The 17798-nt window shown below is 31.6% G+C and overlaps 1 protein-coding gene across 1 annotated transcript in view; it reads right to left on the bottom strand.

Annotated features, from left to right (window-relative positions):
- LOC131841551 (irregular chiasm C-roughest protein-like) overlaps nucleotides 1–17571 on the bottom strand; it is a 47464-nt gene extending 29893 nt beyond the window's left edge. The window contains exons 1-5 of the mRNA XM_059189869.1: nucleotides 17136–17571; nucleotides 11923–12073; nucleotides 11355–11435; nucleotides 701–852; nucleotides 180–271 (exon numbers count right to left, since the gene is read on the bottom strand). Of these exons, the coding sequence (XP_059045852.1) occupies nucleotides 180–271; nucleotides 701–852; nucleotides 11355–11435; nucleotides 11923–12073; nucleotides 17136–17483 (824 nt within the window). The 5' untranslated portion in view covers nucleotides 17484–17571. The remainder of the gene's footprint in view (nucleotides 1–179; nucleotides 272–700; nucleotides 853–11354; nucleotides 11436–11922; nucleotides 12074–17135) is intronic.
- Between the last annotated feature and the right edge of the window lie 227 nt (nucleotides 17572–17798).

The raw sequence follows: 17798 nt of genomic DNA, 5'->3' as shown, positions 1-17798 counted from the left end.
AAATTTCAATCCGATCCGTCCAGTGGTTTGGGATGTGCTTTGATAGATCACTATGTCAGTCACCTTTGAGTTATATATATTTAGATTAATTTATAAAAAGGTTTGGTAAAGGTAACCAATATAAAAATTAAGACATGATAAAATGCAAATAAACAAATGAATTAATAGTGATAACTGACCTTGCTGTATACCTCCTGCCATCAGACATTGGCTCTATGGTGTAAGTAACCCCTTGAGTTAAAACACCACCATCGTTGTCTACCCATGTGATCTATAAGATTGAAAAGACATGGTATAAAAAATATATGACGGCCTTTGCTGATGACAATATTCTTGGACATTTTTTTATTTCTATATTTATTTTTATTAATTTATTCTAAAACGTGTGGTTTAGCAACTATTTACATAACAACTTATTCAATTATAGATATTAGTATCAATATTTAAATGGACGTTAAATATATCGGCAATTAAAAATACAGTAGAGAAGGTATGATACGAAACTCAACTATTAAAAAAATTCAAAGGACTTAGTGTAAAAGAATATTTATAATCTGATTTTATATTTGTAATAGAAATAATGATTTTATTTTAAGATGAATACAGTGAGAAATATAGAAAATATCATTAAATCAATAGCATAACAGTCAGAACTGGTAAGATGTTCTTTGGTCCCCAAACATAATGTAAATTGATTTACCTCAGCTGCTGGTTTGCCGCCCACAGATACACACTCCAAATTGACTTCTCTATCTTCAATAGACTCAAGAATCGGACCTTGAAGTATCTTCGGTGGTTGAGGGGGCATTAGAACGATTAGCCTCGCATATCTAGACCGAATTGCTTGTTCACCTGGAAACAATATAATTAGTTTAAACATAGTTCTTGACTATTGTATAAGCGTAACAGAGGGGAAGAGAGCTGTTTTTATAACCATACATTGTATACTAAGTGATTTGTGAAGTCACTTCATTTAAGTCAATCGAGCACCTAACATATCAATACGTCTAAAGGTATCCTCTTATTTTTGACTTGCATGTCTAGAGTGTGGTTCGCCATTCGTAAATGTAAAAGTGTTTTATTAACTAATAAAGATAATGGTTATTATTACATTATACTTAAACGACTGACGTATAAGAATAAAAAGGAGAGGAGATTAGAACGGTTTTTATGGATGACGCTAATAGGTATAGTAATTCAAACCCTCAAAATCAATTTCTATTAAATTGTCCACCATTGATTAATATAAAACCCTGTCTGCACAAGAAGTTTGGTAGTTTATTTTATTTTCCCGCTCAAAGAAAATGCGCAACAGATTCATTATCGCGCGGTGGACAGCCTCAACATGACGACTGCGTAATACATGTGTAAGAAGCTGGTAATACTAAGGATCAGTATTGACTGCTATCAAAAGAGTCTCAAGACAATGTAATATACTTCGACCACACTCTGAAAATGTCCGGAACCTACTGTGAAACCCATTAATTCCGCAATTGCCAACTATTAGAATAAATCAGAACAAGTTTGTATTATATAGGTAGTACGTATAATATAATAGGATTTAACGACTCTATTCACAAGTTTATGCGGGCACCCGGCTCGGAACTTTTGCGTGACCAAATGGGTTTTAGTTTGACTTTGTACGGCTTTATAATTGCATTTTTCAGTCTATTGTCTCGGCTTTGACGAATTTTCTGGGAGCGAAATTAAAAAATTGTCCAGAATTTTGTCGGGTATGAACGGGTTTTTATGTGACTGAAATGATAAGCGAACTGACGGTTCATCTAATGGAAAGTGATAACCGTCACTACGTACCGTCAACCGCACCAAAGGTATTAAGTCTAGAGGAAATTGCGTGGAAGATGACCTGAGTTACTTTGACTTGACCTTCAAAACTTCTATCTACCAAGTTGACTATAAGAGATTGCTTTAAGCGATATAATGTTCTTTTTGTACTTATATTTCCAATATGCACTAAAGACATTGGAAATTAACTAAGCCATTAAGTCACATGATTAAGAATCTCTTCCCTCTTACAAGCATCTTACATGATCAAAGTAGCAGACATGTAACTACCTAATAGTATTTAAACTGTGATAAAATGCACTTACTGCAGACAAGCGCGAATAAACAAGCACAATGGCTGTGTCACCGCTACGAAATGGTACAAACTTTCGTTGCTCCGTGCTGTTGTTTAAATTTGCTTTACTTTGTGATGGCACAAGGCATATCAGGCAGCGGGAGTTTGGTAAATGATACACTATCTGTAACCCGCAGTTTTCACGCCAAATGTAGTCTTTGTTAAAATGTTTAAAATAGCTTAAACTGTTTTGAGTTCATTGATAACAAATGCAAAAATAAAATCTTTTAAATAGTGTACTGTATTAACACCGCTTTAAAAATACCACGTTTAAAAATCTAAAAATTATAAGCTAGAGTCGGTCTAGCTACAATATCAAGTGGGTTTTCATCTTGTTTGGTATTTAAGTTCCATAAAAACGCATAATTTCTAAATTTGAGCTAATTTACTTATACTGGCTCGAGAATTTTTTTGACAATGACAATACCCTATCACAGAGATGGATTGGGTATTTCGGATTCTTACATGCTTATAAAATACATGGCGCCGATGCCGAGGTCGCAATGCTACGTTAGCATTCAACGGCGACTAGGCCAGAAATATATTTAAGAAAATCCACCAATATTATTTTGAAAGTTGATCACCAACAAGTAAAATGGAGTTCGATTACTCAACACCAATAACGCTTTCAACTTATGTTTTAGACCAGCCCTTGACCTGAACAAAGCTGTTGCGGTCTGACAATTTGCGGCATGCTTGCTTTTGGTCGTCGTAGTAAAAGTCTATTTTATTTCTTCACAACTAGCCCAAATAATGAGCGCATTTAATATTAAATAAAAGAAGAATTTCTTTGGACACAAAAATTATTTATATGAACATGTAAAAAACCGACTATGATTAAAATATTTGAAATTTGTTTTTACGTAGTATTGTTGTAAACTTATATGTTTATTTCACATAATATAAATAATATTTTACAAATGTTAATAAATAAAAAATAATGCACCCTGGGAAAGTATACGATACCTGTAACACAATTATAACTGTATCTTTTGACGACCTCGGTGGTCTAGCGGTCTAGCACACCGCTTTACGACCGATGGTCGCGGGTTCGATTCCTCGCACGGCACAAACATTTGTATTCATGAGTATGATTGTTTGTAACGGTCTGGGTGTTTTCTATGTATAATAAGTATGTATTTACGAAAAAAAAAACATATCTATGTATTTGTATCAGTTGTCTAGTACCCATAACACAAGATTTAGGTAGCTTAATTTGGATGTTTATATGGCACTGTGTATCGGTCTGGGTGTTTTCTATGTATAATATGTATGTATTTACAAAAAAATCTAAGTATATTTATCAGTTGACTAGTACCCATATATTTTTTTAAATAGTACCCATAACACAAGTTTCATCTAGCTTAACTTGAGACTAGATGGCGCTGTGTGAATTGTCCTGAGATTATTATTATATTTTTAAGTGTATTTTCACTGTTATATACAATTTAACTATGTAACACAACCTAAGATTATAAAAAAATATAATTATTATTATTTTGCTGTTTGGTTGTTTGTATTATATAGAATCACAAACTGGTAAAATTGCATGATTTTTATTTGAAACTGCACCATCCAATTAGTTGCCAATTCTTCATGACTGAATTTGTATTCCGAATATTTTATGTTGTAGAATAAAAAAGAAAAATAATTAAAATTAGATTTCCAATAATAAATATTTATTCAATGCTATTCTATCTTCAGAAGAAACCAATAGTAATTAATCGCAATTCATGTGGTTACATTGTAACTACATGTAACTGCAATAGGATCTATCAACACGCTTGAATAAATAAGTATAAAATTCAACGACACCTCGTTAATTATGCGTGTAATATATAATATAGATATGTAGATATCTGTCTATTGGATTATGATATAAGGATGAAACAGACATACGATTTACAAACTGTAAAGTATAAAAGAAAACTCATGCAGACTTGTTATAAATTAGAAATGACGTTGAGGAATTATGAAATTGAACGATCTGATAGCACTTATTTTTTTCTATCTGTTAAGTGTACTCCGTATCTATCGTAATAATGAACTATCAAAGAAATATAAAGACAACATAGCAATAGTCCCCAATAATAAAACTCAAGCAATGAAGATGTAACTTATATGAAAAAACTAAATCATTTCATACTATAAAAAAATTTTCATGCAGTATTTACACAGGGATTGAAATCATATTTCTACGTCAGACGGTACAGAACTTGGGACCACCGATTAAAATATCTAATAAAGTTCCCTTCGAAACTTCTTATCGGCGCAATTTGCGCGGCTCAGGTAAAAAACACCAGGAGAATTGTCCAGACAATTAAGGAAGGTACTACACTTTAACACTAGAAGTGTCATCATGTATCAAATTTTAAAACTATCCTATTGTATAATATACTTATATATCTAGATTTTAATATTATTAATATATTTATTCCAATATTACTCGCGACTTTGTCTGTTTTCTAGATTAAAGACGTCTAATCCATCTTCATGTCAAATTTCATTACGAACCGTTCAATTGTTTATTTGTAACTGAGCATCAAACAGACGGACAAACATACGAGTAGTATCGCAATTATAATATGGGTATGGAAATATAGATATATATAATTTTTACGATTTAACATGTTTGTTAATAAAACTAAGATTTATCTAATATAACAAATTCCATATATCCAAAAGTTGTTTTTAAAACCTCCATTCCAAAAGAACTTGATATCTCAATTTGGCACGAAAAAGCAGTTGGTTTCTTCAGGCATATTATACATTCCCAATAGTACAATTCGGAGAAGCATAACGGAGCAAATGGAAGGAAATCGCGCTAGAGGAAGAGCACCGACAAGATGACCCGATGCGATAAAGAATTCTGCTGGGGGCAGTTTCTACTGGAGACATGTTGCATTAGGTCACACAAAGGCATACAAGCCGAGATCGTGTTCAAAGAAAAATATATTAACAATGTTTGAATAAATAAAAGTTTAGTCATTTTAATGCTTGATATTTTAATCTACATTCTAAATACTATTCCTACTAAGCGTTTATATTCTTTTCTTATTGTTTTCAAGACAAACTTTAGTTTATCAAAATTATCATTTTCATCATTAGGTACTATATTAGTTATATGATCATAATGTGATCCAAATATCGAACATAAATTATCATCGTCCATTAATTACAGATTGAAACACTAAATAATTTGAACATTATGTATCAGATAACACGGTCTTAATTGTTAGCAAACTGAATTGAGTTAATTACTGTTTATGAATCGATAATTCTATAGGTTGGTAATTATTAAATAACTTACATGGGATATGGAATAACGAGTTAGTTGCTAATCCTTAAGATGCGTTATTGTTTATAGATCAGTGTATTGATGTTTCTTATACAAGTACTTGGGACTTATTGAATTATTTATTAAAAATTGTAGTTGTACAAACAAACAATGTACTTGAGACACCTCTGATGTTACAGGCAGTCTATTGTCTACTATAAGCCAACATTTTGCTTTTTTACAACCTCTGAGTCATTTTGAAATGCCGTTGTTTTTTTCTTGTGTCTTTTCGTGTATTACAAATTTATTGACATGTTTATTAATCCCCTTATTCCGTAGCCTTTGTTATTCTCTCAATTTATCAAATTCATCGGATTATGTGAATCTTCATAAAGTTCCTATAAAACTATTATTTAGATTAAAAAACCACTAAAACCATAAGAAATTTCTATTATGTTATTGATTATGTGTATATAATTTATTTATCATGCATTGGAATATTATGTAATATCATTTGCAGCTTTCAACTACTATTCAACATTAAATAATGATATCCAATTATCTACAAAGAGACTTCGAAAATTCTAATCACGAATCTATTTAACACTTCTAGTAGCTATATCCCTACAATTGACTTCTGAATAATTCAAAATGATAACGACCAGGGAGCGTGCTGCTATCTCGTTTGAAATGATATGACATCGCCTTTCCCTATTTTAAGACGGAGTTTAAATTATAGCGGAAAGAGGAAATGATGTGAATAATGTTTTAATGTGTATTACATTTACAATGGAAATACATCGAGTAGTGACGGAGAAATAACAATGTATCATTATTCTATACAATACCCAGAGAGTGTCGTAAGAGGTGATAGCGTTAAAGGGCAATACACCGAAGCAGGAAAAGTTAGCGACCTGATTGACATCTATATATATAATATTAATAATAATAAATGAAGTAAAAATTTTCCCTTTTTTAAGAAACTTGAGCGAATGGAGGAGTATAAAATTTCGCATACTTATAGTTTATATAGACATTTTTAAAAAAATAATATTTACAAAAACGACATTAAAAAGTACACTCACTGTGTATTTGACACACATATGCACATATACTCTTTTGTTTATTGTTAAAGTCTGTGGTCAAATTGAGAATATATTAATATTATGTGTCTTCAATATTATTTATCTACTTTAGACCAACTTATGGTCTAATTTCGACCACCGGGTGACCACTTTATAACAGTTAGCTATGCCTATTATTATATGGCAAGCACTATATTTATTATTTATTTTTATTTATTTAAAAACTTATGGTACTTCCAAGTCAAATTTGAAATTACTGTACTAAAAAGCAGAATACCTTTATGGTTTAGAGCCGTCAATCATATCATATATTAAAATGGTAAATTCATTATTTATTACATGTATAATAATAAAAAAAAAACAATAAATAGTATATAAAATGGTATACATACATTTATGTATACGACTAATACTTATTAAGAATTTGTTACGTGAGTATATTTCACTATCGCTTATAAAATTTCGCGGCGTGTCAAACCCTATCCTTTCTCTGTAAAGCCATTTCGGTTACAGTCCTAGGGTTTCAATGGAATAAATTGTGTAATAATGTAAGTATTCCCTTGGCTTCTTCGCCCCCCGCTCATGGTGAATCATAGCATAAATGGGCGTTTTAGTTATTTATTTTATGGTTTCACTTTTTTATATTTATAGAATTTTGGCCTTGTGTTATAAAGGGGTGAAATATTGATTAAAGGTAAACAGTATACAGCACGTCTCGTCTGAAATTCAGGTACTTCAGATATTCTTCAGGTGTTATCGATGATTTCCCAACCGAGCTTTAACGATATTAGATATTATAGTAATGCTTAAAGTTTTTAATTTGATTTTAATTGATGAATGTAAAACTAGCGTTTTTCAGTAATTTTTGAGATTATCGCGAACATATGGTCAAATGCAGAGAAGATCTTTCATTTATAATATATATTCTCTAAAGTAAGTACAAGTAGGTACTCTCTGTTTTATAAACCAAAATTGATTATAAATATTCTTTATAAATATTCTTTATGCACTTAAATACATTTTACTAGATTATGAAAACTAACATACTAAAGATTAGTTTATAATATATATTATATTATAAAAAAATATTAGTATATAAAATAATGATAGTAATGAAACTGGTATAAACTTGATGTTAAATAACCACTATACTTATGGACGATTGAATCATCAGAGACATCATTATGATTATGCTGAGTTAAACTCTCTAGAACCGCTCTACTAAGAATAAAAGACATTTATTCAGCATTACTTAATATACTAACCTACAACCTGAACTGGTAACGCTGAAAGTGACTCCTACTTAGCATACATACCGAGCATAAGCAAACTATTACTGATTCAGTGGGGCCCCTATAAATGAAACAGAGTTCATAAAGCTAAAGAAGAAAAGATACGAATAATAAATACCAATACTATATTCTTTTTTTGGCCGTGCCTAATAATTTAGTTTGGAACTAAATTTATGAATGATGTGACCATTTAATTATTTTATGGTTATTTAATTGTTACAGTGAAATATTATAGAATTACAAATGACTTACTCAAATTAATATGAATTATTTTTAATATTAATCCAAAACTATTACTAAAATATAGTATTAAACGCTTTAGAAATCCACTAACAGGATTATCTTTCTGAATGAAGCCCTCATTAATTTTGAACTGAATAGATCTTAATGAAAACTTGTTCGTCTACGAAATCAATTAGAAAATAAATTAATCATTTGTCACTTATACGCAGCTGATGTACTATTAATATTCTGCTTTATTATATCTACAGAGATATCCTTGATTGTATGGGCCCAAAGTCACATCCTTGGAAGACGCCTGTCAATGATCGCGCCCCCACAAGAATCTAAATATAACTAAACAAAAACAGACATTTGATGTAGACTGGAAACAATTTAAAGCAACACCATATGATTCTTTTGTTTCCTTTGTTTTATTTTTAGATGCTTTTAAATACTGCGGCAGCAATAGGTTAAACATAGTTTAGTATAAATAGAAATAGTCGCTCAACGAGCTATGGAAAGAGCTATGCTTGGAGTTTCTATGAGGGATAAAATCCGAAACGAAGTGATTCGCCAGAGAACTAAGGTCACCGACATAGCTCTTCGCATATGTAAGTTGAAGTGGCAGTGGGCTGGTCATATCTGTCGCAGAACCGATGCTCGCTTAGAGTGGAGACCGCGAATTGGCAAACGTAGTGTAGGACGCCCCGCAGCTAGGTGGAGCGACGACTTACGTAGGGTTGCGGGTAGTAACTGGATGAGAAGGGCTGAAGATCGTGCCCAGTGGCGTGCCTTGGGAGAGGCTTATGTCCAGCAGTGGACTGCAGTGGGCTGATGATGATGAGAAATAGACCACCAGAGGTAGATTAAAAAGTTATCTGATTGGGTACCACAGTCTCACTTATTACAGAAGCAAAGCAAATTATAGGATAAGAAATTATCTTAGTCCTCTGAAATGGCAACGCATAAGTGGTATCACGGGTGTCCCATGATAACGTGATATCTGTAGTGCTGTTCATGTATAAAGGTGATAGTTACCGCTTATCATCAAGTGGGCCGTCAACTAGATTGTCATTCCAATTACTTAAAAATACTTACTTACAATATAATAAGTGTGTGTAATACATTTGATACAGGTGCTACTGTTGTTTAAATATTTTAAATTAAATTTCTACTCATAGCAAAAGATAAAATACTATTATTAATAAGGACATGGTCGGAACTATATTTATATGACAATATCCTGACCTAAATTCTCAAACAATAAAAGTAAATTTAAGACAGACTTTATATAGGAAAGGCCAGGGTCGCAAATACAGGTAATATCCTTCCCACGCAAAACAAAAATCTAAGAGAAGTCTCTACAAAATATAATTTATTTATAGAAGCTATAGAATATAGAATTATCATATAAGATACGGGCACTAACCTAATAATAAAATATAAATTTCATTCTAAGAGAAGAATTCTACGAGAGAAATTTGTGTCTACACAAGTAGCTTTAATGATATGTGTATGGAATTGAAAATAGCTTTCCTAAGTTATTTTTTAATATCATAGCAAGTAGTATGCATTTGTGCATATAATTTTAACATTTTGTTATTCAGCTCAGCATATCCAACCATCCGCATAATTAAAATTGGTAACTGTTGTCTACATACTACGAATATCGTGAGATCATTTCATTCATATTTTATGCTCATGTTACCTCTTATACGTTAACATTCCTGAAGACTGATGTTTTAATACTCTGTAATTTTCTATATTAGCCTGTTCTACTAAATTTATCTTATTTTAGTACGTACTTAATATGATTTTTTAATATGGAACAAATTCTCGGATATTTTTTATGTAAATGTGACAAACTTACATGTCATTCTCTCTGATGTTGAGTGCTAACCGTATTTACTTCATGTGACATCCGTAATATCAGTCCCGAGTTGCCATTCTGGAGGACTAAGACGTTATGCCTCTGTACTTACAATTATTCGTCTTATCTCACCTTTTAACCGAAACACATCTTACAAATTAATAAGCGTGGTACATTCTACTATTCTAAAAATATTTCATTAGTATGGTTCTCAGAACACACTTTTATATTTAATTCTATGTAAAGTACGATTAAAGTATTTAAAGTTTTATTTGTGTTTAAAATAACATTATTACTTCCCGTGTTCAAAAGTGCCTTATTTTCAGTATGACTTTTATATGCTCTTCCCCATCTACCCTCGTCCATTTATAACACAAGCAGCTATTACCATTATGAAATACAAACAGACATGGTACCACCTTCCCCGTTTATAATTATAGACCTTTAAACCATTAGCATGAAATTGGTGCTCGTTTCATAAAATTATGTACAAAATAAATACGTACATAGCATTTGAGGACTAGGCTTCGTTTAATTCCGAGGTATAAATTGCTGTCGTTTCATTAAATATTTCTAATGTACAGGATATTGACTTCCTTTACACGTTAGCGGTAACGGTGCAGTAGTTGGAAGTTTTTATGCGATATTATTACATCCTGTGGCGAGATGTGTGCAATAATTGGACGCTTATGTAAATATTTTATTTATGTAGAGTCTACACGCTGACAAAGTGTTTAAAAAATGTAAGTAATTTAATAAATGTAATAAGTTATCACTATCCCGTCTTCAATTGAAGAAAGTAGTGAGTACAAATTTGTATACAAGAATATTTTGTCAATATAAGTTTCTAATTGACTCTCCTACGAAGGGGAAACACCGACCTTTAACCAAAACTTAAACCAATAGACGCTAGACGCCTGGATTCAATTTATTTTTCTCATGCCACGATGATCACAAACAAGTATACTGTCCGTCAAGTGTTACGTTTAAAACAGCTCTAACATTTGATAACGCCTCTGACTACCGTTTTTGAAAAAACATATGAATGAAATAACAATCATCTAAACTAATATTGTAAATTATAAAAATTTGATTATTACTTGTTCATATTAAATGAGCTCCGAAACTAATAGAGCAATTTGAAATTAGAAACTTACATTTTCTTTAATGAATATAGGTGATAAAAAACTTTAAAAAACGTTTGGGATACATACGAAAACTTCAGTAACCCAACGTGTTAAAAATCATTCCATAAAATTCCTTATATCCCGTACGCTGCAGAAATTACTGATAATAGAGAAAAGTGAGGTACTACAGTTTTATAGAGGACATTAATATCGAAAATATTCGTACATGTGAGTGTGTTAAAATTCTCATTTTTTTGTTAAAACACTTGCGTGGCGGAGGCTGTTATTAACTAACATTATTTATTAATATTATTATTCAGTTATTAAAATTATCAACTCACCTCTAGGTCCTGAGCTGACTTGACACTGATACAACGCATCATCTTCCAAAGTCACTTCTCTTATATCCAATGAATAGTCACCTGAAATAATTAAAACATCAATCCCTGTACAAAGCATCAGCAATAACAGTTTGACGGCCTAAACGGTTTGATGGTCCCATTTTCGATTCCTCGTGCAATGCAATTGTATTCATGAGTGAGCGATTGTGTTGGTGTTTTCTACGTATATTATGTAGATATTTAAATATTAGGACAAGCTCTTCTTAGCCTGGGACTGGATGACGCTGGATGACGACTGTAAATTGTCCATTCTTTGCTTAATGGATTTTGTTTAATTCGGCTACCATGAGCATGTGTGAGACCACAAATATTCATTGCGGAGTCCTGAATACTGCTACTAGAAGAATACAAACTTCTCTAGTAGTGATCAAATTCAAATTTAATGATTAATCAAAATCTATGTATATAGATTTTGATTAATTATTAAATTTGTACTATATATGTAATTTTGAAGCTACAAAGACAGACTGTTCAAACTATTTATCTTCAGTATATTTAAAGTATTTACCTTCATCATCACTTCCAATCATCTTATATCGATCATATCCTGTCAAAAATCTGTGCGTGCCGAGACCAAAGTCATCTTTAGTCCACTGTAGCTGACCTGCCTTGCTGACTACTCTGCAAGGTAGTATTACTCTGGAGCCAACGACTGCACTCTGAAAGATTATGTTTATCTTAGTATTGGTAAATCTATAAGAAGTCCTCACGAATTTATCTACTAGAATAATGGCTAGGTATCTTAAATCTCATTATGTTTATTTTATATTTCAATATGTAGTTACGATTGATATTTACCTATTTACCTATATGGTTGAATGTCGTAAATGTTTACTCTGTGTTATCCGCCTAGATCTATGTATGTATGTATATTATTATTATTATATTTATTATATGTATAAAGGTATCCGCAGAATATCAGCGTCGTGGCACCCCGTCACGACATATGCTGAGCGGAGACCTATTTAGTACTACGTAATTAATATAAACCAATATGTAATATAAAATTTGAAAATTATTTTTTATTATTGTTATGTACCAAATAAACTATTTTCTTTCTTTCTTTTCTTTTTCTTTAAAAAAGAAGTAATAGTCATAAGGCTAAACAAATAACACTGTACTATGAATGCTGCAACACACAAAACTATTAGGTTGTTAGGAAAGTAATTTCGTTTTTTCCTAACTTAGGATTTAATTGTATTTTTTGCACTCAACTTCACACTTAAGCCGTATAATAATTATAGAATAACAACATTTATAACATCCTCAATCCGATCTCACGTGTTGTGTTATTCGCTGGTTGGCATCAACCAGTGCCTTATCATCTTCAACCGGCCTTCCCGAGGGGGGTGCATCTTCGACATCAAAATTGCCGGATCGAAATTTAGCGAACCAGTTCTGGTACTGGCGTACTGTTGTGGTAACACAAGGTGTGTTAACAGGACGCCATTGACCAGTAACTCCACACACATCGGTCAATTTCTTTCGGGCTTGAACAGCATTTTTGCCCTTTCTGTTGTAAAACAGAAAGATATGTCGAAAATGCTGCATAATCCTCTCCATATTGTTGATATGATTATATGATATCATTATTTAAGACATCCAAACATTTCGATTAGACGTATCAGACGTCTTAGTCACGGGACGACTTAAATAAATAAATAAATATACATCGCCATTTCATCGATTTCTATTGAACCGTATTTAATTTCCGATACTATTTAACACAAAGGAAATAATTCACAAACAATAGAATCAAACAAAGAAAAGGATACAAGGATATGTACAAGAAAATAGTAGATATTTGCAAAGAAAGATACGTAAATGGGATGAACGCTTTAATTCAGATTAAAGTTTGTCATCTGCATCTCCTATTTAGTTCTGTTTATATCAAGCAAGTGCCATTCCAGTAAAGCGATTTAGTTCAGCAATGAATTTTTTTAGAAAAACATCTATATTTTAACGACACCTTTATAAAACTGTATTTAAATTAAATCTAAATGACTGAATATTAACTTGTACACAGGTTATTAAAAAAACAAGTTTACTGAGTACAGCGATAATATTTTCATTATGTATGTACATAATTTCACTTATATTGATCCTAACAACAGTCTATTTTATTTTGTGTGACTTAAATAGTCTACTTTAATCTCGATTCTATTGTAAATAGCATAATAATTCCACATACATAGTAAACATATAACAGTGCACCTTAGATTTAGAACCTATAATACCCAAATCCCCTCTGATAAATTACCTTAGACACTATGATAGACAAAGTAATATGGCCACCATTGCTAAACCTTGAGGGTTCATCATATCACTGTAATATTTATCATTATCTTATTAGTATCAATCTTATCGTATAGATCTCCGATATAAAATAATTTCTTCTTAATAAATAAGATTTTCCTTTGGACTTCAATATGATTTAGCAACTGTATCGTATTGTTGGCATGATGTAAACCGTACACGGCCCAAGGCAAGGAATTTTTAATATCGTCAGATATTCTCAATACATGCCGTTCTGTGTCAACTTGCCTTTGGACGCTTCAGAAAATAATAATATCAAAAATAGATTAGGGTTTTAGTTACTCTAGTTTCTTTTTTATTTTGTGTTATGTTTACAATTTTGTATCATGAATTGTGTGATCTTTACAAATGTTACATTTTTACAAAACAGAATGATTATCACAGTAATTGTTTTTGTTATATTATACTAGCTGTCCCGGCAAACGTTGTTTTGCCTTCAAATAAAAACAAAAATTTAGGGGTGGACTACCCCTAATATTTAGGGGGATGAAAAATAGATGTTGGCCGATTCTCAGACTTACTCAATACGCTCACAAAATTTCATGAGAATCGGTCAAGCCGTTTCGGAGGAGTATGGGAACGAAAACTGTGACACGAGAATTTTATATATAAGATTAAGTCTAAAATATGATTTGCTTTGATATTTAATATTATAACAGAACTAGCCATTACCCGTGATTTTTTTGAGATATAAGATGATGTATATTCGTCTTTGTGCTACAATTTGTTTTCACGTCTTGTAAAGGTATCAATCATATTATAAACATACACTTTCGCATTTATAACATTAGTATAGTTATATTTTTTTATGTAATTTGATTGATAAACAAGCTGACGGCTCACCGTTTACCATCCGGTGGGCAAAAATATATCGTCGCTTAATTTAATAATAATAATAATTGACGGCCTCGGTGGTCTAGTGGTTCAGCACACCGCCTTACTTCCGATGGTCGCGGGTTCGATTCCTCGCACGGCACAAACATTTGTATTCATGAGTATGATTGTTTGTATCGGTCTGTGTATTTTCTATTTATAATATGTATGTATTTACGAAAAAAAAACCATATCTATGTATTTGTATCAGTCGTCTAGTACCCATAACACAAGCTTTAGGTAGCTTAATTTGGGTCTAGATGGCACTGTGTGAATTGTCCTGAGATTATTAATTTATTTATTATTAAATTACAAATACTTTTCTTACTACTTGTATAGTTTACTTCTACTACTTTATACTGTTCTTGTAATTATTAGATACACTAAGTTGTCGAAAAGGAATATAATCATTACATAGTATAAAACAAAGTCGCTGTCGCTGTCAGTCCCTCCCTATGTATACTTAAATCTTTAAAACGCAGTGGATTTTGAAACGGTTTTTTTAATAGACAGAGTGATTTAAGAGGAAGTTTTAAAGGCGCGAAACCGGAGCGAGTAGCTAGTTATTAATATTTTATCAATATTACTCGTCATCACGATTTGATCTCTGCAAGTTATAATAGATGCTATTAAATTTATAATGTAATGGCTCATCTATTTGCCAATCTGTCCTCATCAAAAATGACGGCAACTATCAGAAATTTTAATTCAATTAAATCAATCATCAACGTGACTCAATATAAATACTGAGCATTGATTACTAGACCGCAAACCCTTCAACTGTTCAAATCACATAGGGTTGCTACATTTTAAAAGTAAAAATAATATATTTATTTATTTGAAATATTTATTTTATTGGATGTAAAAAATTTTTATTTTATGTTTATTTTTTAATTATGGTAAATTAAGTTTAATTATATGTACATTTTATTTGCTCTTTTTTTCCGTTTGTTGTTTATATTGTATTTTTTACATTGCACTGAATAAAATATTTTTCTTTCTTTCTTTCTTTCTATTATTATAAATTCACCATGCCGCGCTGCTAGTGTGTTATAGCTTATATAGAATTTATTTCGCGCGCGCTTATTGAATTAGTGGTAGTAATATACATTTCGTGCTATATTTTTGTATCGTATTTACTACAGTTGACTAAAATATAGGACGATAATATCCGCTATATTATCGTACAGCCGCACTAAGACTTCCTAGAGCGATTACTCATGTTTTCTTTGTATATTATGTACATGTTACTTTAATAATGTAAAGAAATGTATTTAACTATTTCTATTAATTGTTTAGTAGTAATAACACAAGCTCTGTTTAATTTGGGGCTAGCTAATAGTAATAATATTCTTGGACAATTCTCATAGCGCCACTGAGTCCCAAATTAAGCAGAAATTGTGTTATGGATACTAGACAAGTGACATAAATACATAGATATTTGTTTTGCAAACACATACATACTATATGTAGAAAACACCCAGCCAGACACAAAAAATCATACTCATGAATACAAATGTTTGTACCGTGCGAGGAATCGAACCCGCGACCATTGGAAGTAAATCGGTGTGCTAAACCGCTAGACCACCTAGGCCATCAATTGATGGCGTTGTATAAATATTCCTGGGTTATTACTATCGTTATTACAGGGTGGAAACCCTACACCAAGGATTATAATCTAATTGGTAAAATATAATAGGCTTAACGATTTACCAAGCTCTAAAACAATACTGAATTCAAATTTCATTGGCAAAATATTGCTTAATTAAATAATTTTATACCAATAATTATTGTTTGCATCGAAACGTAATTAAGGAAAGTAGGGCTTGGCAGTTACTATGTAGGTTTGGTGAGCGACGAAATGTACGCAAATCGAGTGTTTTAGTTAATACAATACTAGGAATCGAATTCTAATTACCGTATTTAGGATTACTGTGATAAGGTTAACTACGTACTGGTTGGATTAAAGTATATTTGTTATATTATGTGTTCCATCGAATATACAACAGACAGTATTCGGAAGAATTGCTCGACGTGATGCTCACGGCTTTCTTTTACCATGGCACCACTCACCATCGACAGGGACTCATCCCCACACGCTGAAACCTGAGTGGTCCCGGAAGCTGAAGCTTCCTCCAGCGTACACTTATATTGTGGAATGAAATATCCATCAAAGATTTTTCGTGAGACTATAGGGTGAAGATTTTCAAGTGGGATATATTAAGTAGGCTATGCGCAAGTGACCCTCCTCATATTTCTAGCATCTATAGGGTACGAAAACCGTTTACCATCAGATGAGCCGTAGATGTATGCTTGTTTGCCAGCGTCGTAATACAAATATATATATATAACTTCACCCAGGTTAACTATTTTAAAGATAAGCTCGGCCTTGTACAGCGCATGTATCATATTACTATTCTTATTTCGTATGTTTGTACGCAATAAAGAATACAATAGAAAATAAAGTTTGTTACTTAAAGCTAGATCATTGACAAACCAACTATCATCAAATAGTGATATAAATCTACTAACCTGATCCTGAGGCTCGATTGCGAACTTTTGCTCGTTGAGTCCACTAACACAATTCACCAACAGACAAAACACTACACACTGCCTCACAAAATCATTAATATCCAACACCATCCTCAACAAAAGAAACAAAAAATTAGCACTCCTACTAGTAACCCTTGTTCTATGTTCTAACTTTCTTCTATTAGTTTTTACTTCACCAAATATTTCATTTGGCTTCATGTCTTCTTTACTACTCATACATTTATCATTTGTTATCTCATTTTGTTTGATTTCAGTATTTTTATCTGTAATATTATTCGATTCACTATGCTCATCTTTCTGTTCAGCTGCAATTTCTTGGTTTTCCATTTTGTATTATTTAAGTTTATTGAAGCCATAAGTTGATAGCATTAAACAGTATTCTTCAGAAATAAATTCTGTAATCTGTAGTACTTGTAGGCAGATCTGAAACAAATAAAATAAGAGTATTATAAATACAGTTTCATAACTAAAAGTAAACTAATTTTGAACTATATTTATTCGATTATTATTTAGATCATCACTAGATTATTATTTTTGTCTATTTATTAACTCATTATTTCACATATAATTACAATTAAAAGACCGTCTTTAAAATATAATAACTAATTTTGCAAGTTATCTTTAGGCATTTAAAGCGCTTAC

This window comes from Achroia grisella, unplaced genomic scaffold (assembly GCF_030625045.1).
Source record: "Achroia grisella isolate CSIRO2021 unplaced genomic scaffold, CSIRO_AGI_Agris_v1 utg1847, whole genome shotgun sequence".
NCBI classification, from domain to species: domain Eukaryota; kingdom Metazoa; phylum Arthropoda; class Insecta; order Lepidoptera; family Pyralidae; genus Achroia; species Achroia grisella.
Note: the sequence above shows the minus strand (reverse complement) of the source record. Positions and strands in the feature narration are given on the sequence as shown.